General features: G+C 42.8%; 1 protein-coding gene across 3 annotated transcripts in view; it reads right to left on the bottom strand.

Moving 5' to 3' along the window:
* The window catches only part of lins1 (lines homolog 1), a 45,107-nt gene that overhangs the window by 16,128 nt on the left and 6,000 nt on the right, over positions 1-22,979 (bottom strand). For 2 of the 3 annotated variants that reach the window (XM_080214305.1, XM_080214304.1), the window contains exons 3-4: positions 18,187-18,276; positions 12,434-12,575 (exon numbers count right to left, since the gene is read on the bottom strand). In XM_080214305.1, the coding sequence (XP_080070431.1) occupies positions 12,434-12,575; positions 18,187-18,276 (232 nt within the window). The remainder of the gene's footprint in view (positions 1-12,433; positions 12,576-18,186; positions 18,277-22,979) is intronic. The other variant, XM_080214306.1, reaches the window with a different exon arrangement.

Consider the following 22,979-nt stretch of genomic DNA (forward strand, 5'->3'; position numbering starts at 1 on the left):
ACATCTTGGCCAAGATAGCCATTAACAGGCCCGGACAGCAGCTAGTTGAAGGGGGGAGGGGGGTCAGTCACTTCAGCTGTTGACCTCTCTATGGTGGTTAGGTCCATGCCTGGGTGTCCCTGGAGAGGGGACACACGGCATCAGTCAGTATGCCTGAGGGGGTGCTGGGGGGGGTGACAGAGGTTGGAGGCATCACCAGCCTCCAATATATTATTTACCATTGAAATATTTCTAAATATTTTTAAGACGCGGGTTGATGGGTTTTTTTGATAGGAGAGGGGATTAAGGGTTATGGGGAGAGGGCGGGAAAGTGGAACTGAGCAACGCCAGATCAGCCATGATCTTATTGAATGGCGGGGCAGGCTCCTACTCCTACTCCTGCTCCTATTTCTTATGTTCTTATGAAATATTTGTTTTTAGTTAGTGTGTCTTTATAGGGCTGTTAATTATTTAACCGTTAATTTACTTTACTGATAAACTTAAGAGTATAAGAATGGTTCACTACTTTCTTAGAAAACTAAGGAAATTTGTCAGCTAAGGCTCTCACCAACTTTTACAGATGCATTCTTTGTGGTTGTATCACAGCTTGATATGGCTCCTGCTCTACCCAAGACCGCATGGAACTACAAAAGGTCATGAATGTAGCCCAATCCATCACGCAGATCAGCCTCCCATCCATTGACTCTGTCTACACTTACCTCTGCCTCGGCAAAGCAGCCAGCATAATTAAGGACCCCACGCACTCTGGGCATTCTCTCTTCCATCTTCTCCCTTTGGGAAAAAGATACAAAAGTCTGAGGTCATGTACCAACCAACTCAAAAACAGCTTCTTCCCTGCTGCTGTCAGACTTTTGAATGACTTACCTTGCATTAAGCTGATCTTTCTCTACACTAGCTACGACTGTAACACTACATTCTGCACTCTCGTTTCCTTCTCTATGAATGGTATGTTTTGTCTGGATAGTGTGCAAGAAATAATACTTTTTACTATGTTAATACATGTGACAATAATAAATAAAGCTAAATAAAAGTGTGAATGACATAATTGATTGTTGTCACGTGATAATTGTATAAATTAAGGATGTGTGTCTACAAATGCAGGCCACTCACTGGATAATAACCTGTGAACACTTAATTTAATTTGTTTACTTGATATCCTCAAAAAAGTATAAAGACACACTGTGCCTGTATTTTCTGTGGCTTTAAGGAGTCCACGTACCATATCTATGTGGGTGGAAATTGGATAATCCCTTGTTAGCCTACTCCTGGGCCTGGACAAAGTGGCCATTAGCAGGTTTAGACAGCAGGCTGCTGAGAGGTTCTGCTTCTCTTTCTGGGTACATATCTGTACCCAAGTGGTCTTGGAGGGAGAACATATGGTCTCCACCATGTGCTCAAGGCCTTTTGGTGGGTGTTACAGGAGCTGGAGTAAAATATCTCCTCCAAAATGTTTTTAAGATTAATTTGTTAATTTAAAAAAAAAAATAACTTTGTCTCTTGAAAGGAATAATAGTTTATTTGATGCTCAAATGAGTATAAAGAGACACTTGGCTCACGTCACTGGTTTCAAGATCTATTCAAGGCAAAGGTATAGCACTGAATTTTGCTAAAGGTATAGAAAGAATTCTACACCTGCCTTGTGGGATTTGAACTCATATCTCCAGAATCTCTGGGTTACTAGCCCAGTAACATATCCAAAGCTACAGTAGCTGGTGCCAGTCAGGAATGGCATGTATCATTGATTTTAACATCTCACTTTGTGGGCTTGAGGTCGCCCGAAAAACTTACACGAAGCAAGTCAGGTGGTATGGTGGTTAGCACTGCCGCCTTACAGACCAGAGAGCTGGGTTCAATTCCAGCGTCAGGTCACTGACTGTGTGGAGTTTGCACATTCCCCCCGTGTCTGCGTGGATTTCCTCCAGATGCTCCGGTTTCCTCCCACAAAAGACGTACAGGTTAGTGGATCAGCTATGCTAAATTGCCCCTAAATGTCTCAAGATGTGTAAGTTAGATGGATTAGCCATGGTAAATGTGTGGGATTACAGGGATAGGGTGGGGATAATGCTTGGGTAGGATACTCTGTCAGAGAGTTGGTGCAGATTCAATGGGCTGAATGGCCTCTTCTGCACTGTAGGAACTCTGTGATTCTATGATGCGAGTTGATGGACACCAGCTTGCAGCCAAAGCCATTCAGAGCTGTAAAACATGGTGCTTGGCCCTGACTGCACTTGTGGTGTGGAGCACTGCTATCCAAGATGATCCTCAACTGGATGGAATTTCTCACTGGCCTGGGCCCTAAAATGTTACAGACCCACAATCTGAGTCATTGAAATCCCCAGTCATTCCACTCAGCAGAGTGGTTTCCTATATGGGCTGTTGCTGCACTTTCTCACGCTGTCTGAACACGCCATGCATTCCATCCTGTCATCATGAAATGGAGGGGTGACCCCAGTGGAACAGAAGAAGAGTTCTGAATGGAGAGCTCTATATTGCGGGAGTGCTCCCTTTCTCTCTCAGGGATTTGGAGTGGAGGGTGTTATATGCAGCAGCCCTGTGCCCCCCTCCTCCAGTCAGTACCTCCACAGCCCAGAATCCCTAGAGAATGAACGCACCATGTCCACCTTGAGGTCTCCTGTGAGCAGTGGGTGCTGCAGGGGCTGAAGTGCATCAGGAGCCCCAGCAACAACATTTTAAATGTTGAGTTTCCTTTACAGTGTTTTACCGGTGCAGTAAAAGTTAGTTACCTTTTGAAAGCATTTGATCATGTGTTTGATTTTCAAGAGAGTATAAACACTAAATTTCTGGTTCTGTTTTACTCCCAATAATATAGAAATATACATTTAACAGGGGTTGTTAATTTTTTTTATTTCACTGGTTTACTGATTAACCGAGAGTATAAAGAGACACACTGATGCTGGCAGTGTTTGTAGAGGGCATGTCAAGCACTAGCCTGCCAGGTAAACCAGTGGCTGGCAAGGGGACGGGTGGGGAGCCACCTTTTCAGGCCCCCGTGCCCATGATGTATTCCAACAATTCCACCCCCCGTGTTTCCTGATATCGAGAGTTGAACACTCTGGCTCTGCACCCCTTGTCAACCTGCCCCCATTAAAACCTTGGGTTTAATCTAAGTCAGGCTCAATTGCAATATGCTTCCCTCCAGCAGTGGCCCTGCTGCTCCTGGTGACACTACTGAGACAAGACAGCTGCCTGACCAGCAGTTCTCTGAGGCAGAACAGGTAAGGCCTGCCGTGAGACCACTGAAAGCCTGAGAGCCACCGAACAGCTCCAGGGCAAGCCAGGAAATCACAGGTGGGAGCCTGCCCCCAGTATTAAATTCAGCCTGTGGTGATTGGGGACTGAGAAGATGTTGCTTACCAAAGGGAACAGCATGGGGACAAAGGTTCCATCAGCCTTGAAGAAAGGTCTGCCCTCAGAACAGTTAAGATGGCTTGGCATGTTTGGGGATATGGCAATGGATTAAATTCTGATCTAATGGAAGGCTATAAAATTTTAAAAGGGATTGATAGAGTAAATGTAGGCCAAATATTTCCTCTTGTGGGGTAATCTAGGACAAGATGATACAGGTACAAGTTGAGAGGCGGTAGATTTAAAACTTCATGCAGAGGGTGGTGAACTTGTGAAACTTGATGCCCCATAGCGCAGCGAGGTCTGAATCATTGCATGGTTTCAAGGAAGAGATAGATACATTTCTAATAACAAAAGGGATAATGAGACATGGGGAACAGGTGGGGAAGTGGATTTGAGACCAGGGAGAGATCAGCCATGATCTGATTGAACGGCAGAGCAGGCTCGAACAGCTGTATTTCCTTCTTGACTTCTGCTCCTAATTCCAATGAAATGATCAGAAAGGGCACATTAGCTTAGCAGACATAAAGAGTGCAAATTTCCTGTTTCCAGTTCAGTTGCTGAAAGATTGTGAACTAATTTTTGGTAACAGGTGTCTTGAAGGTGAAGAAAGATTATAGTCAGTGTTTCAAGAACAGCAAGACAATGGCAGGATTTTACAGCCTCACTCGAGTAAGACTGGAAAATCCCACCCGAGGAAAACAGACAATTCCATTCCCCGTCCTTTGCCCTCTCCGATTCCTTGGTGGTAGAAGTGAAGGGACAAAAAGATTGTTTTTTGCAATGAAAACCTTATTATTTGAATAGGTGTAAATTGAGAGAGGTGTATATTCAATGAGGCCTTGGTGTGCTCATGCATCAATCACCGAAAGTACAGCAGGCAGAAAAGAAGGCAAATGATATGATGACCTTCATAGCAAGGGGATTTGAGTATAGGAATAGGGATGTTTTACTGCAATTGTAAGTCATCTCACAACACCAGGTTAAAGTCCAACAGGTTGATCTGGAATCACAAGCTTTTGGAGCACTGCTTACTGTGCCCAGTCCAACGCCAGCATTTCCACATCATTACTGCAATTGTATTGGGTATTGCTGAGTCCACACCTGGAATATTATGTGCAGTTTTACTGGTCTTATCTGAGGAAAGATATCCCTGCAGATGGATTACAATGTGGGAAAGTGTGAGGTTATGCACTTAGGAAGAATAGAGGCGTAAATAATTTTCTAAATAGGGAGAGAATTCAGAAATCGGAAACGCAAAGGGACTTGGGAGTCCTAGTTCAGGATTCTCTTAAGGTTAACTTGCAGGTTGAGTTCATAGTTAGGAAGGAAAATATACGTCAGCGTTCATTTCAAGGGGACTAGAATTCAAAAGCAGGGGCGTACCGCTGAGGCTTTGAAGCATTGGTCACACCACATTTGGAGGAGTGTGAGCAATTCAGGGCCCTGTACTTAAGGATATACTGGCCCTAGAAAGCGTCCACAGGAGGCTCTCAGGAATTAAAAGCTTGATGTATGAGGGCTGTTTCGGGACTCTCGGTCACTACTTGATGGAGTTTAGAAGGATGAGGGGGGATCTCATTGAAACTTCCAGAATACTGAAAGGCCTGGATTGAGTGGACGTGGGGAAGATGTTTCCATTAGTAGGAGAGACTCGGATTCGAGGGCATAAAGAGGGGTTTCTTCGTAAGAAATAGGAGGAGTAGGCCATCTAGCCCCTCGAGCCTGCCCCGCCATTCAATAAGATCATGGCTGATCTGAAGTGGATCAGTTCCACTTTCCTGGTTTCTCTCCATAACCCTTAATCCCCTTGCCTACCAAAAACCTATCTACCCGCGTCTTAAATATATTTAGCGAGGTAGCCTCCACCACTTCAACGGGCAGAGAATTCCAGAGATTCACCACCCTTTGAGTGAAGAAGTTCCTCCTCAACTCTGTTCTAAACTGCCCCCTCCTTATCTTGAGGCTGTGCCCTCTAGTCCTGCTGTCCTTTGAGCGGGAAGAACCTCTCCACCTCTACCCTACCCATCCCCTTCATCATCTTATACGTCTCAATAAGATCCCCCCCTCATCCTTCTAAACTCCAACGAGTACAAGCCCAGTCTATTCAGCCTCTCTTCATAGTTCAACCCTCTCAACTCCGGTATCAGCCTAGTGAACCTCCTCTGCACTCCCTCCAAGGCCAAAATATCCTTGCGCAAGTGCAGCGACCAAAACTGCACACAGTACTCCAGCTGCGGCCTCACCAGTGCCCTGTACAGTTGCAGCAAGACCTCCCTGCCTTCATGTTCTATTCCCCTCACTATAAAGGCCAGCATCCCATTTGCCTTCCTGACCACCTGCTGCACCTGTAGGCTGGGTTTTTGCGACTCATGCACAAGGACCCCCAGGTCCCTCTGCACCGTAGCACGCTACAGCTTTTCGCCCTTTAAGTAGTAGTCCTTCCTACTATTATTCCTGCCAAAGTGGATAACCTCACACTTGCCAACATTGTATTCCATCTGCCAGGTCCTCGCCCACTCGCTCAGCCTATCTAGATCCCTTTGCAGACTTTCTACACCCTCCGCATAATTTGCTTTTCCACTAATCTTTGTGTCATCAGCAAATTTCAACACCTTACACTCAGTTCCCTCCTCCAGATCATCTATATAAATGGTAAATAGCTGAGGCCCCAGCACTGATCCCTGGGGCACTCTACTAGTCACCAACCGCTAATCCGAATAGCACCCATTGACACCTACTCTCTCTGCCTCCTATTTGACATCCAATCCTCTACCCAGAGTGTGGTGAATCGACAGAATTCATTACCACATAAGGCCAGGTAATTAAGTATATTGGATAGATAGGCTCTGGATTGGTAAAGGGATCAAAGGTTACAGGGAAAAGGCAAGAAAATGTGGTTCAGAAACTTATCAACCATGATTGAATGGCAGAGGAGGCTCGATGGGCTGAATGACCTCTTAAGTTGTGATATTTGGATTAGTCCCAGTGCCACATGCTACAAGCACAGAAATAGGAGGATAGTGCAGATGAATGTGTAGCTTAAGAGTTGGTGCAGGAAACAGGGCTTTAAATTCCTGGATCACAGAACATTTCTGGGGAAGGTGAGACCTGTACAAGCAGGACCATCTACATCTGAAGCAGAAAGGGGCCACCATCCTTGTGGGACGTTTTGCTAGTTCTGTTGGGAGGAGTTTAAGCTAATTTGGCAGGGGGAGAGGATACAGATTGTCAGCTGAATAAGGGCACAGAATCATATAGTAAAACAAACAAATCAGAGGGAGAGCAACTGTATTAAGTTACAAGGGAGTAAGGCCAGACCGCATGGTCTCTACTTTAATGCCAGGAACATTGCAGATAAAACGGATGAATTGAGGGCCAAGATTTACACACAAAGGTGATATAGTGACTATCATAGAGACGTGGTTGAAGGAAGGACACAACTCAACATTGGGAAATATAGAATCTTCTGGTGAGATAGTGGAGGGGGTAAAAAGGAGGCATTGCATTATTAGTTAAGGAGTCAGTTACTGCAGTAAAGAGATAACATCTTGGAGGGGCGTCAAACTAAGGTTTGCGAAAAGAGCTTACGAATAAAAAAGGTGCAGTTACATTGTTAGGTGTTTATTATAGATCCTCAGAAAGTCAGAGGGATATTGAGCAGCAAATAAATGCTCAATTTGTATGAAAACAAGGTGCATGAAAACAATAACAATAGGAAGTCTCACAGCACCAGGTTAAAACCGAACAGGTTTATTTGGTATCATGAACTTTTGAAGCACTGCTCCTTCATCAGGTGTGCCCAGCTCAGTCCAACACCAGCATCTCCACATCAACAATAGGGCCACTATATTAGGTGATTTCAACTTTCCAAACATTAATTGGTATATACTTACTGTTAAGGGCTTAGATGGACTGGATTTCTTGAAATGTGTACAGGAGAAATTTTTAGATCAATATGTGGAAGGTCCAACAAGGGAAGGAACTAATTCTGGGGAATGAAGCCAGAAAGTTGTTGAGGTGGTGGTGGGAAAGTGTTTAGCGTTAGCAGTCACAACATGGTGCTGGGTGAAGCCATGCTGACTATCTCTTCACTAAACTTTTGCCTCTCTAAGTGGAGAGGGATGCTCTCCTTGAGAGGTTTCTCTAATAATTTCCGAACTACTGACATGAGGCTCGCTGGTCTGCAGTTCTCTGGTTTATCTCTACAACCCTTCTTAAATAGCAGAATCACACCAGCTGTTCTCCAGTCATCTGGCACCTTCCCTGTGAAAAGTCAACACCAGGTTTTAGTCCAACCTATTTATTTGATAATATACTCGCAAGCTTTCGGGTTAGCCCCCCGAAAGCTTGCGAGTATATTATCAAATAAATAGGTTGGACTAAAACCTGGTGTTGTCAGACTTTTTACCGTGTTTACACCAGTCCAACGCCGGCATACCCACATCATGACCTTCCCTGTGGTCAGAAAGAAATTGAAAATTTGGGTCAGAGCCCCTGCAATCTCCCTTGGCCCCCCACAGCAGCCTAGGGCACAATTCATCTGGACCTGCAGATATATCCCGAAGGCTGCCAACACCTCCAATATCTTGTTCTTTCCAATGTCAATTTGCTCAATAACCTCAGTCTCTCTCCTTGAATTCCATACCATCGTCCTCATTATCTTGGTGAAGACAGGTGTGAAGTATTCATTCAACACTTCACTAATGTCCTCTGGTTCCACTGACAGATTACTCCCTTGGTCCCTAATGGGCCCTACTCTTTCCCTGGTTATCCTCTTCCCATCGATATACTGATAGAATATCATGAGATTTTCCCTTTTACCAGCCAGAGTTTTCTCATATCCCCTCTTTGCTTTCCTAATTGCTTTATGCTCCACCCTGCACTTTCTATACCTCATTAATGCCTCCACTGATTTGCTCCCCTTCTATTTTTTAAAGGCCTTTCTTTTTCTTCTCATTATCTATCCGGAATATTTCTGGTCATCCATGGTCCTCTGGGCTCGTTATTCCTACCTATTAACCCACAGGGAACATGCTGGGCTTGCATCCTCCCCATTTTCTTCTTGAATGCTCTTGGTGTGTTTGTCCACAGATCTCTGAAGGCAGAAGGGCATATTAGTAGGGTGGTGAAAAGGGCATATGTGACACTTACCTTTATCAATCGAGGCACAGATTACAAAAGCAGGGAAGTTTTGTTGGAGTTGTATAGAACTTTGGTGAGGTCACAGCTAGAGTACTGCATGCAGTTCTGGTTGCCAAATTATCAGAAGGATGTGATTGCACTGCAGGGGGTGCAGAGGAGATTCACCAGGATGCTGCCTGGGATGGAACATTTAATTTGTGAAGAGAGGTTGCATAAGCTTGGGTTGTTCCATTGGAGCAGAGAAGACTGAGGGGCAACCTGATCGAGGTGTACAAGGTTATAAAGGATATATTTAAGTCATGGTTAGATAAGTTTTTGACAGACAAGGGAATTAAGAGTTATGGGGAGAAAGCGGGAAAGCGGAACTGATCCACTTCAGATCAGCTATGATCTTGTTGAATGGCAGAGCAGGCTCCAAGGGCTAGATGGCCTACTCCTGCTCCTATTTCTTATGTTCTTACATGGACACAGTGGATAAGGAGCCCTTAGTTGAACAGCCAGTCATGAGACGACATAGGTTCATGGTGAGGCACAGCTGTCTGAGAAGATGGTCAAGATGGATTGCCTCACATTCTTTAAAAAGTATCTGGATGAGCACTTGGCACATCATAACATTCAGGGTTATGGGCCAAGTGCTGGTAAATGGGATTAGGTGGGAGTTCAGGTTTTTATAATGTGTCAATGTGGACTCGATGGGCCAAAGAGCCTCTTCTGTCCTGTATGATTCTAATTCTGCTCCCATATCTTATGGTCCTATGGACAGTAATAGATTTATCGAGGTTGATTCCTCTTTCAAATTTAGGATACAGAGGGAATTTTAGTGACGGCCAAAAAGTAACATTTCTTGATTTATGTTCATAAGAACCTAAACATAGGAGCAGAATTAGGCCTCTACTCCACCATTCAATCATGGCTGATATTTTTCACATTCCCATTTTCCTGCCTTTTCCTCATAACCCCTGATCCCCTTATCAAAAACAATCTCTGTCTTAAAGATACTCAATGACTGACTTCCACAGCCTACTGTGGCAAAGAGTTCCACAGGTTCACCAGTCTCTGTTGAAAAAATTCCTCCTCACTTATTTTAAAGGAATGCCCCTTTAGCCGAAGGTTGTGCCCTCTGGTTCGAGTTTTTCCTACTAGTGGAAACATCCCCTCCATGTCCACTCTATTCAGGCCTTGCAGTATCCTGTAAGTTTCAATAAAATCACCCCTCATCCTTCTAAACTCCAATGAGTACAGACCCAGAGTCCTCAACTTTCCTCATATGATAAGCTCTTCAGTCCAGGGATCATTCTTGTGAACCTCCTTTGGACCCTTTCCAAGGCCAACACATCCTTCCTTAGATACAGGGACCAAAACTGCTCACAATGGTGTCTCACCACATACCAATCAAAACTACGACATGTACAGCCAAGCTGATCTGTCCACGATCACGATTATGGCATCATAATTACAAAATGCTAAACCTGTACTGACTTTTAACAAGTGCCAATTATTACGCCATCTACTGGCATAACAAACACTCGGCATTGAAATTTATATCATGGATTTCGCCTCAGAAAGAGCATAACAAAGTGCTCAAAATGCATTATAAATAAAGTGGCCTACCAACAGCAGGTCAGAGGTTGATAATTCTATGGTGATTAACTCACCTCCTAACTCTCCAAAGCCTGCCCAACATCTACAATGCACAAGTCAGGAATGTGATGGAATACTCTTCACTTGTCAGGATAAGTGTGGCTCCAGCAACTGAAGAAGCTCGACAATATCCAGGATAAAGTAGCCCACTCGATTGGAACCCCATTCACCACCCACAGCAATCACCTGGGGCAGCAGCAGTTACCATCTACAAGATGCATGCCAAAACTCATCAAGGCTAACACTACTTTTTGAGGTTCTACCTGTCCCGAGTGTTGCAAAGGATGGGTCTGGCCACACTGCCGCAGGACACTCCAAGTAGTTGGACCCTACCGCAGCACCTGTCCTTCGTGGAGAAATTCTTCCTTTGACCACATGGCGATTAAACAGTGGTCAGCGTGTAACGTCCTTGGGGCCCTGAGAGAAAAGGAGATGGCAGATCCTGTCGGATGGTTCCCTAGCAGACTGTCAGTGTCATCTGGCAGAACGCCTCATCACCAGAACTGACAAACAAGCACCAAGATCTGGCTTGACTGGTGATGAGAAGGGCACTCCCCGTCAGATCCTTTATGCACGCTCGAGGTCTCAACAGCACCGCACGTTGCCCTCGAAGCGGCTGCGGGGCTGATGAGACGGTTGCACACCTCCTTGTGGAACGTGCCTTTGCAAAGGAGGTCTGAGTGAGATGCAGTGGTATTTGTCGAGGTTCGTCCCGAGCAGCTCGGTGACGCAGGACTCTGTGCTCTACGGGCTGTTTCCGGGAAAGCACACCGAGACAAATATCAACTGCTGCTGGAAGGTCATCAACTTGGCGAAGGACGCACTTTGGTCCGCCCGAAACTTGCTGATCTTCCAGCTGAAAGAACTGTCCTCGACCGAGTGTTGCAGACTGGCACATTCCAAGGTCCAGGACTACATGCTGAGGGACGCACTGAAGCTTGGGGCAGCTGCCGCAAAGGCACAATGGGGAAAGGCCACATTATAAGGCCTTTTAACGGAGGCAGACCGAGGGCCCGGGAACTGCAGAATACTCTCGACCTACGTAACTGTGTGCCAATCTGAGTAATAAAGGCACACAGTAATTTATTGAGGCATGTATATAGTTTTAAATATTGAAATGTAATGATTGCAATTTGTATAAATCTGTAAAAATGTTTTGACTCTGCATTGTTAGCAACTGAAAGCCATGTAGATTTGCAATAGTTTATTTGAGATTTCTATCTGTTCTCATCAGTTTAATATCTTGTAGGTCCCCTATCTGAGGGCCAAATATTAACCTGATTTTTGGAACAGGGTATAAATCTGTAGAAATGTTTTGATTCTGCATTGTTTTCAATTCAAAGCCGTGTAGATTTGCAAGTTTATTTGAATTTTTTGTGAATAAAGTATATTTTTGGAAAAAAAACTCATCAAGGCTGCTCTGAAAGTGTTTTATAAATCTGTAATCTCTACCACTCACAAGTATAAAGGCTGGAAATGCATTGGAACATCCTCATCTTCAAGTTCTCTTCCAAGCCACATAGCATCCTGACTTGGGACTATAATGCCTTTCCTTCACAGCTGCTGCAAAGTCCTGGTGGCACAGTGTTAGCACTTGCTGCCTCACAGACCAGGGACTTGGGTTCAATACCCAGCTTGGATCACTGTCTGTGTGGAATTTACACATTCTCTCCGTGTCTGCGTGGGCTTCTTCTGGATGCTCCGGTTTCCTCCCACAGTTTGAAAGATGTGCAGGTGAGGTGCATTGGCCATGCTAAATTCTTCCTCAGCGTACCCAAACAGGCACTGGAGTGTGAGGACTAGGGGATTTTCACAGTAACTTCGCTGCAGTGTTAATGTAAGCCTACTTGTGATACTAATAAATCAACTTTAAACTAATATCACTGTAGGTGTGTACCAATAATTTATGGACTTCCTTTTCAAGGTCAATTAGGGATGGGTAATAAATAGTGACCTGGCTAATGATGCTCACAGCCCAAGAACAAATGAATGAATAAAAATTAGACATGGATGTTGTGACTATTAGGGAAACTAAAAAATAAATTATAGATATATTTAATGAATTATGTTCAACTAGTTAGAAATAAACTCAGAAATGAGTCTGAATGCATTCTACATTGCTTGGACCATAATCATGTATTGCAGAAACTCTATCTAAAGTATAGGTAGGGAGTTCACAATAATCATTTTCCCACCCTTTCTTTCGTATGTGCAACGAAGTTTAAAAGGTATACAATTCATTGCAACTTTTTCTTGAATATTGCCCAAAGAGTTCACTAACCTGTCTTGTCCAGACAGTTTTCCTTTAAAACTTCTTTCATCACAAATGTAATTGTTTGGAGCCATTCAGCTGCTTGATTACTTCCAGCTTCTTTGGATAGAATGTACAGACAGTGGCTCATCCAACTTTCAATGGATAGATCCTAAAAGCAAGTGACAACGGAACCTGTTGCTAAAGGTTACGAATGAAACGGTACTGTACTGATAAAAGGTCATTGATCTGAAACATTCATTTGGATTGGATTCTGTTTTAACCTGGAGGTTTTCCAGCATTTTCTCTTTCTATTCCTGTTAAAGAATCTAACTTTACTTGAACTAAAAATGAGTTCGCATTTAGCAAATACTTGTTGTCACCTTCAAATCCCTTAACAGTAGTCAGGCAGATAACATGGGGTGATTGGACAATCTAATGTCACAATCTTTAAAAACTCAGAACATCTGGTCTAAAACATAAGCATTAGTTGAGAATGATAAATTTGCTAATACTGATCAAAACAGTATGATAGGTTTGGAAGAGGGATCTGCGAGGTCAAATGAAGACTGGGATAGCTACTGGGGGCTATTACAGAGACTCCATCTAATGTAAATATTTTGGAGACAGGCAGCATTATACAATTTTAATTCAAATTCGAGAAATTTAGCAAGACGCGGCTTAGGATGAAATTTGAAACCTGATGTCACATTTAGCTGTTAAGATAACTAATTCCACTTCTTACTTCCTTTTACTATTATTTATGCCTGTAGAAGACTTTGGATTGCCTTTTATATTAGCTGCCAGTCTCTTCTCATACTCTCCATTTGTCTCTCATTTTCTTTTTCACTCTCCCTTTGAACTTTCTGCATTCAGCACAATTCCCACTTGCACCAACCTGATGTCAATCTTCCACCTACTGTTACTGCAGATTCTGAACATCCCATCAACACTAAAGAACATGGGGGAGGAATTAAGTATTTCATTTAATTCCTCATCACTAGAGTAGTAGTATTAGACAAACTAATGTAGAGACCAAAACTCTGTATTAGTACTTCAGATGTAGTCACAAGAAAGCCTTATATATTTGCAGAAAGATTTTCTTACTTTTAAACTTCAACCATCCCTTGTGATAAAGGCAAACGAAACATTTACGTTTTCTTATGGCTTGCCCTTTTTACATGTTAATTTTGTGTTCTGTGTATAAAGATACTCAGATCCCAATGAATGATATTTAATAGTTTCTCACCATTTAAAAAGTATTCTGTTTTTCCATTCTTCCTACCAAAGTAACCTCACGTTTCCCCACATCATATTCAATTTGCCACCTTCCTGTTACACACAACCTGTCTATATTTCCTTTCTGCCTCTTTGCATCCTCCTCACAGCTACTTTCCCACATAGCTTCAGATCATCTTACATTAAACTCAGTCCATTCATCCTATGCACTGATATGAAGTTAAGTAACTCAGGCACAAACAGCAACTGTTGTGACAACACACTATCTCAAAAATGATCTGTTTATTGCTAAACTCAATGCTGATATACTGTCCCCAAACCTCATAAGCCCTAATCTTGTATAACTGCCTTGTGTGGTACTTTATCAAATGTCTTCTGAAAATCCAAAGGTACTTCATAAACTGGCTTCCTCTTGCCTACCCTACAAGTTACACCCTCAAAAAAACTCAAATAGATAACTCAAACATGAGTTTTCTTTCATAAAACCATGCTGTGTCTAATCATACTGTAGCTAAGTTCCCTGTTACCACAGCTCTGACAACAGACTCAAGTATTTTCGCTACTACTACTGTTAGTCTAATTGTCTATTGTTCAGTTAGGTTCACAGTTTTGTTTTTGTTAATTATCTGAAATCTGTGCGCTCTGGGTACTGACTGTTCCTGCCAGTGGAAATTGTTTCTTCCTATCCATCTTCTCCAAGCATCTCAATTGCTCCAATACAAAATGGATTAAAATATGGATTGGATAACTGAAATGCAATGTTTAGAAATTGGACTCATGGTTCTCAATCTGGACTATTAAAAGGTCATTACGCACTGCATGATCCATCGCAAATGAGAAATTTCAGAAAGCACGTAATAGTTCAATGGTTAATAACTGACCCCATAAACATTCTAATTCATGAATCATCTCACTGATAGCTTCCTTTACTACTGGCAGTTCTGCATTTTATAGCACAATATTAACACAATAAACATTCTAACCACGCTATCCCCGAATGGAAAACTGGTGCCTGAACACCAGCACTGCGTAAGGCACCAATTAATGTGAGTCATTAAACTTTATAAAATCATCCAGTCTGTTTTCGACAGTTTTTTATCACTGTCATAATGAGTCCTTGATTGTGTTTTATGTTGGGATAGAGCAGTGGTTCTCAACCACCATGCCAAGACACGCTGGTGTGCCATGAGAAGGGTGCAAGCGTGCTGTGGCCCCAGCACTCCTATGCACGCACGCTTTAATCAAGCTAGCCGACAAGATCCAACAATTTGTCTCAGCGATCGCTTAGCTCCTGCTGCTCAAATGCTGCGTTCTAAGTCTGTTTTCTTTCCAACAGCTGCCCCATTAATTAACATAGCAAAAAGTCCTCCAGACCTTTTAGAAGGACACTAGTCGGTTTTAGTGTCTGTATTGACTTCTGGTCAGAACTGCTGTTAATTTCAACTAAGGTTGGTAACATTATCGAAGGTAATTGCAAATTCATGGTGACCTCCTGCTTAGAAACGTTCTGCTGTCCCACTGGAGCTGCAGCTACTGGTTTTGTGCCTGTCATCTTTAATAGCATCTGTATCACCAGCGCCAGTCTGAATCTGACTGACATCCTCTGCCAGGTCTAGTCAAAAAGCAATCTTGGCTACCGCAGGTTCAGCCAGTACCAACTGCAGAAACTTTCAGCATCCTCTGGGCATATGGAATCCTGCTAATTATCAATATCTGTGAACATCTAGTTTATCAACAGTTAAAGGTGGAAAATATCTGGACAGATTATTACCACACACAGGTATTTTTCTATAATTCAATATTTCACATCATGATACATCAGTACGCTTCCATGCAGGTGATATTTTCGTGCTAGGACATAATCGACAACTGATGGTTATAATTCTGTCCACATTTCCTACTGCCTCGGAAAAGCAGCCAGCATAATCGAGGACCCCACCACCCCGGGGTCTTTCATCAGGAAAAAGATACAAAAGTCTGAGATCACATACCAACTGACTCAAGAACAGCTTCTTCCCTACTGCCATTAGAGTTTTGAATGGACCTACTTCACATTAAGTTGATCTTTTGCTACACTTATCTATGACTATAACACTATATTCTGCATCCTCTTCTTTCCTTCTCCTCTATGAACAATATATTTTGCACAAGAAACAATACTTTTCACTGTATACCAATATATGTGACAATAATAAATCAAATCAAAATATCTGTCAGCGAGTCAAGAAATTTAATCAAATATTCAGTTGTGGTATGAACAATGTAAGCTCCAGGTGCAGGGATGTGTATGCATGAGATGTTGGGGGGTTTTGAGGGACAGGAAGCTTTATGGCGCAAATCATTTGGGCAGCATAGTGGCATAGCGGTTAGCACTGCTGCCTCACAGCACCAGGGATCCAGGTTCAATTCTGGTCATGGATCTGTGTGGAGATTGCACATTCTCCCCGTATCTGCATGGGTTTCCTCCGGGTGCTCCAGTTTCCTTCCACAGTCCAAAGATGTGCAGGTAAGGGGGATTGGCCATGCTAAATTACCCCTTGGTGTCAGAGAAATAAGAAGACTAAATACATGTTATGGGGTTAGGGCGTGGGTGGCATTGTTGTCAGTGCAGGCTTGATGGGCCGAATGGCCTCCTTCTGTACCGAAGAGATTCTATGACATATAGATATATTCTGACCTATATCGGAAGAGAATTTTTAAATAAGAAATGAAATGGTGAACGCACTGCGCAATACAGGATGGGATGAGTAGTAATATGAAACCAACACTACAGCATGTACAATGATTGATAACAGGAATTCTTGGCTACGTAAGTGTATTCCAATATGATCACAAGAATTATTCACCATTTCTCCATCCCACATCATTTTAACTCCTGGGTCTCATTCATATTTGACAAGGCTTGCTCAAAACCTTTGAGTCTGGAATAAGATGTGGAGTGGCAGCTCGGGGTTGCCAGAGTCCCAACAGAACTGTCTTTGAAATAAAGTTGGTTTGGTTGGCTGAGGTTGAAGGGAAGCATGAAACTGAGAGATCCCTAGTTTGCAAACAGGACATGCGTGAGCATTCCTTCTCCTTCTGGATCAGGTGGATCAAATTAGTTAAATATGAAAATTAATAATGGTTTAGTAGTACAGAACTTTGAGAATTGCTGAAGAGAGACATGCTATCAAAGCTTTTCATCTTGCATATGTTTTTTGTTTCCTGGTTGGCATTGATTGGTACATCTTCATGTCCAACTGGAATTATTGTTACAGACTTAATGGCTTTGAATTAAACTGAAGTTCAGTCCGAATGTTGATTTAAACTGAGCACACAGGATTAATGGCCACACAATGAGGAAACACTTGTGGATTGCTGAATTGTGGCGCATCCTATTCCCGGCCCCTTGTATAACATTGGCTACTGTTGGTTCACTATGGCATTGTGCAGCGATCATGAGCAATCGATTCAGCTGAAAAGAAATGGGTGTGCCATGGAATTGTTTGTCTCAAAGTGTGCTGTGTTACTGAAAAGGATGGCAACCACTGGTCTGGGATTGTTTAAAGTAGAACAGGCAGACAATTGTTTAAGTATTTCAGTATTCTCTAATCCAGCACAGAATGAAACATTCCTCTTTCAGATGAATGCACAACAGCAGTATAAAGCACAACTCCTGAGGTTTCAAGGAATATTTTGCCTCTAACATAATTTTGGAAATCTGGGTTAATACATTAACTAATTCCTGTGCTTTCAGAATTCATTGCAGAAAATGAACAGTAAGAAGTCTCAACACAGGTTAAAGTCCAACAGATTTATTTGGTAGCAAAAGCCACTAGCAAGAAGACTTCTTAGTGTGTTTACCTCAGTCCAATGCAGGCATCGCCACATCATAACTACAGTGATCCATTCTACACGGCCAATCTGAATACCTGTAGCGTTAGTTATAGATGTAGGAGCCTTGCACTACCAGATCTCCCATAGCATTTCTGGTGGTAAGTCAGAAGTTATGCTGCACCATGTTACAGATAATGTGCTAGTCTACCAAGATGGAGGTGTGTTAACATGGACTCTTTCTTTCACACCAGCTTAGAGAGTGTAATTGTTGCTGCTGATGGAAGCTTACAGCTGTTTGTAAACGTTTGACTACTTGCCAGAAAAAATGACTCATTCTTCCTTTCTAAAACACTGAAATGTAATGGGAGTTTAGGAATATCTCAGAAATCTATTTAATAAGATCAATCATTAGATCAGGATTGCACAGGATCTGATAGTTTGGAAGATAACCTGATAGAATCTGAAGATCCAGGTTAACTGTTGTTAACAGCTAAATGTCTTGTTAAGTTTTTGGTGTCAGCAGGGACCCTTCTCTTGTGGATAGAAATCACAAATGAGCGATAGGACCTTGAATGCACATGCATTACAAATAGCACTGTTTCAGAAATCCATCCTAAACAACAGAGACGATTAGTTTTACCTATAAGCAATGCCATGTAATTAAACTAATGTTTGCATCTAGCAGCAAAATGCTCCTATTATAAACTGTATCCTCGGTTCATACTTACCATCACCATAATTTGAATTAGAATCAGTGATGCAATGCATTTCATAGCCAAGTGAGACAACAGCTTATCTGAGCAGCCAAACAGTGGAACCTGGGGACATAATACATCATATATCACTCAGAATTTCAAGAGTGAAACAATTAATAAAAGTAAACAGAAGAGGGACGTGGAATAATTCAGTTACTTTACATATCCTGTTGACATTTTCCACTGTTCTGATCCTGGGCTTAATAATATTTAACTGAATGTTGACCCAAAATGGGATACATTTTAAAGTTTTACTTGTGATTCTCTCCAATTTACCTTTTGATGGAGAATGTGTCAAGCCCAGACATATTCTGAAGCAGAAGGGAGTACAGGAAATCTCCTGGGGTTTCAATTGTACCCCACTCAGAACTAGTGAATTAATTGTGAATGATGGAAGGCCATAGGCTGAAAAGATTTTGGTTCAACAGAAAGACCGACTGAGGTCACTATCCACACTATCAGTATTCAACACTGAAAACTGCTGGGAGTGACAACACCTTGAAGGACTGCAGTCCAGATCATGGCATCAATGGGCACTAGGGGAAACAGAACAAAGTAAAAGCTAGCCATAATAGGAAATTCCAAAATTGAGGGACAGACAGCCATTTCTGCAACTCATTGTCAGAACTGCAATGTGTGTTGTCTCCCTAATTCCAGGGCAAAGGACACAGAGGGTGCAGAATATTCTGCAGGGAGAAGGAAGTGAGCAACAAGTCATGGGAGACATTGATACCAATGACATTAGAGGCAAAAGCTATTGAGGACCTTTAGTCAGAATTTCAGAAGCTCAGAGGGAGTTCAGAAAGTAAGACCTGGAGGATTGTAATCTCTGGATTACTTCCATTGCCAGTGAGAGCAGAAATACGAAGATAGGGAGGATCAGTATATGGTTTGAGGCATGGTGCAGGAGGGAGGGCTTCAGATTCTAGGGGCACCAGCTCCAGGGGAGGAAACACCAATTCAAAAGGGACAGGTTGTACCTCAATAGGATTAGGATCATGGTCTTGCTGGGACTTTCACCCTGTGTGGAAGGTTTAAACTAAACTGGCAGTGGGGCTGATAAGGTCCAAGAGGAATACAAAGAAATGTTTAGAGTGCAAACATATGAATGCACAAAATGGATGAATAAGATTATGACATTGGCGAGCTGCAAGTGCAAACAACCAATGGAAGTACTGTGTATGGCAATAATGGAATGGAGAGAACTGGGTGCCTAATATTCAGGTTCCAAGTGATCAGAAAACAGAATTCAAAAAAAGAAGTGGGGTTAAAATTCTGATTAGGAAAGAGGAAAGACACTGTAGTATTAAAATGAGGAGAGAATCCACTTGGATTGAGGAAGAAATAGGGTATGATCATGCTCCTGGCTATAAGCCTCCACAAAAGAGAGGAGCGAATCTGCAGAGAAATCACAGTGATGTATAAAAACTATACAGTGCTGATACTGGGAGATTTTAATGACGCGGCATGGCGGCACAGTGACTAGCATTACTGCCTCAGTGCCAGGGACCTGGGTTCAATTCCTGCCTCGGGTAACTGTCTGTGTGGAGTTTGCATGTTCTCTCCATATCTGCATGGGTTTCCTCCAGGTGCTCCAGTTTCCTCCCACAATCCAAAGATGTTGATTAGGTTGATGGGCCATGCTAAAGTGACCCTAGTGTCAGGGGATTAGCAGGGTAAATATGTCGGTTTGCGGGAATAGGGTCTGGGTGGGATTGTGGTCAGTGCAGACTCGATGGGCTGAATGGCTCTTTCTGTAGTGGTTCTATGACACAAATATTGATTGAGATATGTTACGGTAAAGGGAAGAGGAGAGGATAGGGAGGAATTTTGAAAATATGTTCAGGGGAACTTTCTTGATTAGTACCTACTCAGCCCAACCAAAAAAAAGACACTGCTTGATATGGCACTGGGAAATGAGGTAGAGCATCTGTGGGAGAACAATTAAGCAAGAGTGATCATCGTATCATAAGGCTTAAATGACGGAAAAGAAACAAAAAGCAGGACTTCCAAATTGGAAGAGGGCTAACCATTGACCAAAACTGAACTGGACCAGACATATAAATAAACATTTACCAGAAGCTGAACCGGATTAGTCATATAAATACCACAGCTACAAGAACAGATGAGAGACTGGGAATTCTGTGGTGAGTAAGTCAGCTCCTCCATAGCCTGTGTACAAGGCTCAAGTCAGCAGAGTAATGTAATACTCTCCACTTGCCTGAATGAGTGCAGTTCCAACAAGTACAAAGCAGCCTGCCTGATCAGGACCCCATCCACCACCAACATTCATTTCTTCCACCAATGACACATAGTGGCAGCAGTATGTACCATCTATGAGATGCACTGCAGAAATTCAACAGAGGTTCCTTTGGCATAATCTTTCAAACCCACAAGCACTACCACCTAGAAGGACAGAAGATGCACTGGAAAACCATCACCTGCAAATTCCTCTCTCAGCCCCGCACACCAGCCTAAGGTGAAACTATATTGCCAGTTCTTCATTGTTGTTGGGTCAAAATCCTAGACTCCCCTCCTAACAGCAGTGTGGGTGCACCTACACCTTAATCAAGGCAATTCTTCATCATCTTTTCAAAGGGCAATTAGGGATGGGCAATATATGATGGCCTAGCCAACAATTATCACATGTTGTGTAAGAATAAATAAAGTAACAAAAACCTCAATGGGCTGAGAGGAGAACTAACCAGGATTAAATGGAAACAAAGCTTGACATGAAAAACTTGCAATGGATGATTGTTAAAGAAAGAAATGCTTCAGGTAAAGACTAGAGATATTCCAACAAAAGGGGAACCATGCTAGAATGTAACCAGTGACAAATTTGTACTGGATGTAATGGGAACAAGATATGAGGGTCAGCTGACCCAGTAAAACACAGAACCAGAGTGATTTAACAGTCAGCTGACCAACTGATTCACTATAAATAAGGAACTATGTGGAATTGTGGAAAACTTGGAATGGCCCAGGGTGAGGCCCCAAGTAATGATGTTTCTTTATTAAACACTTTCTCTGATTTATAAGTTGAAATAAGTTTTGTTGGTGTTTATTAGCTGCATTTTTGAAGACTTCCTTCTGAAGAAACATTGGTAGCAGAGGAAAACCCGTTGTAATTTGGTGTTTGTTTTTGAAGAAGTGCTACAACCATGGCAGAAGGTAGAAGTAAACCACTGAGATTCGATTATCCTGTATTTTCAGATGTTGAACTGTATCTGCATTGGAAGGCAGAAGTGGAAATGTGGACCCTTGGCACCACAACATTGTTAAAAAAAGGTATGGCATTAGCTTTGTCGTTTCCAATTAGGAGCAAAATAAAAAGCAAAGTATTTTCTGATTAGATGGCAGATGCCCTAAACAGAGAAGAAGGGCTTCAGCTCCTGCTATAATACTTAGGTAAGTTTTACCAAAAAGGTGAGTTCTTGGAAAATTATGAAGGATGGGTGATGTTTGACAGGATTAGGAGACAAGACACTCAGTCTATGGAACAGTATATCATGGATTTTAATAGGTGCCACAACAAGTTAATGAAATTTAGTTTGGAGATTTCAAATAAAGCATTGGCCTTTAAGTTGTTTGACTGTCGCGTATGGATACTCTTTTTTAGTAATGACTGGAATACAATTAAAGGGAACAGAGCCTCTCTTTGATCAAATGGCAGCATGATTAAAGATGATTTTCAGGAAACAACATTTCCTTGCTACCTTGTTCAATACGGACCGAAATGCCATAGCACCCAGAACAGAGGAGTCAGTGGTGATAGGATAGATTGGAGAGGTTGAGACTGTTTCCCTTGGAGAAAAGGAGGACAGAGGAGATTTGATAGAGGTATTCAAGATCCTGAGGAGTATGGACAGGGTAAATAGTGAGAAACTGTTCCTTCTCAAAAGTCCATCGTGTTAGAGAGCACCAATTCAAAACAATGGGCAAAGGGATACGAGGGAGGGAAAAAAGTCTGGAACAAACTTCCTGAGAGGGTGGAAGAAGTAGGTCCGATCGAGCCATTCAAAAGGGAATTGGATTGCTATCCCTGGGTTACAGGGATAAGGCCAGGAGTGGAATTTGGTCCTCTTTTAAGGTCAAACCAAATAAACAAACTCAAATTAAATTAGGACAAAGTAAAAGGGGCAGCTCTCCAAAAAGGGGAACAGCCCGAACAAAAACAAAAGTACAAAGGAAACTTAAGACATCAAATTAAAACGTGATTATTCGGGTCAATAATGCACCCCATTCCCTGCCGTGCCCAGCGAGCACAAAAGGCGTCGACTGCGCCTGCGGACACCGCATGCTCCCTCTCCAGAGACACCTGGCCGCGAATGTAGCCATGTTAGAGTGGCAGACAGTCAGGATGGACAGCCCCCTCGATCGCCCGCTGCCTGGACCTGTAAATGACGCATTTTGCCAGGCCCAGGAGCAGGTTCATGAGGAGGTTGCCATCCCGACCCTCCCCTCTCCAGAGCAGGTGTCCGTAGATCAGGAGCATGGGACTGAAGTGCAAACAAAACATCAATAAAAGGTTCTTCAGAAAAACAAAAAGTAGTGCAACCTAAGACACAAAACATAGACATGGCCCATGGACTCCACAAGGCCACAGAAGAGGCAAGCTTCAGAGCCCGTGAACCAGTGGATCCTACGATCGTGCGGAGTTGCTGCATGCATCACCCTCCACCCAAGGCGCCCAATGTAATTGGGGAGTGATCCCTCCGTAGAGGGACTTCCATTGGGGACCTCCGCTACCCGGCGGCAACAAGGCC

The sequence above is a fragment of the Carcharhinus amblyrhynchos genome, chromosome 28 (assembly GCF_965287045.1).
Source record: "Carcharhinus amblyrhynchos chromosome 28, sCarAmb.v2.hapA, whole genome shotgun sequence".
NCBI lineage: Eukaryota > Metazoa > Chordata > Chondrichthyes > Carcharhiniformes > Carcharhinidae > Carcharhinus > Carcharhinus amblyrhynchos.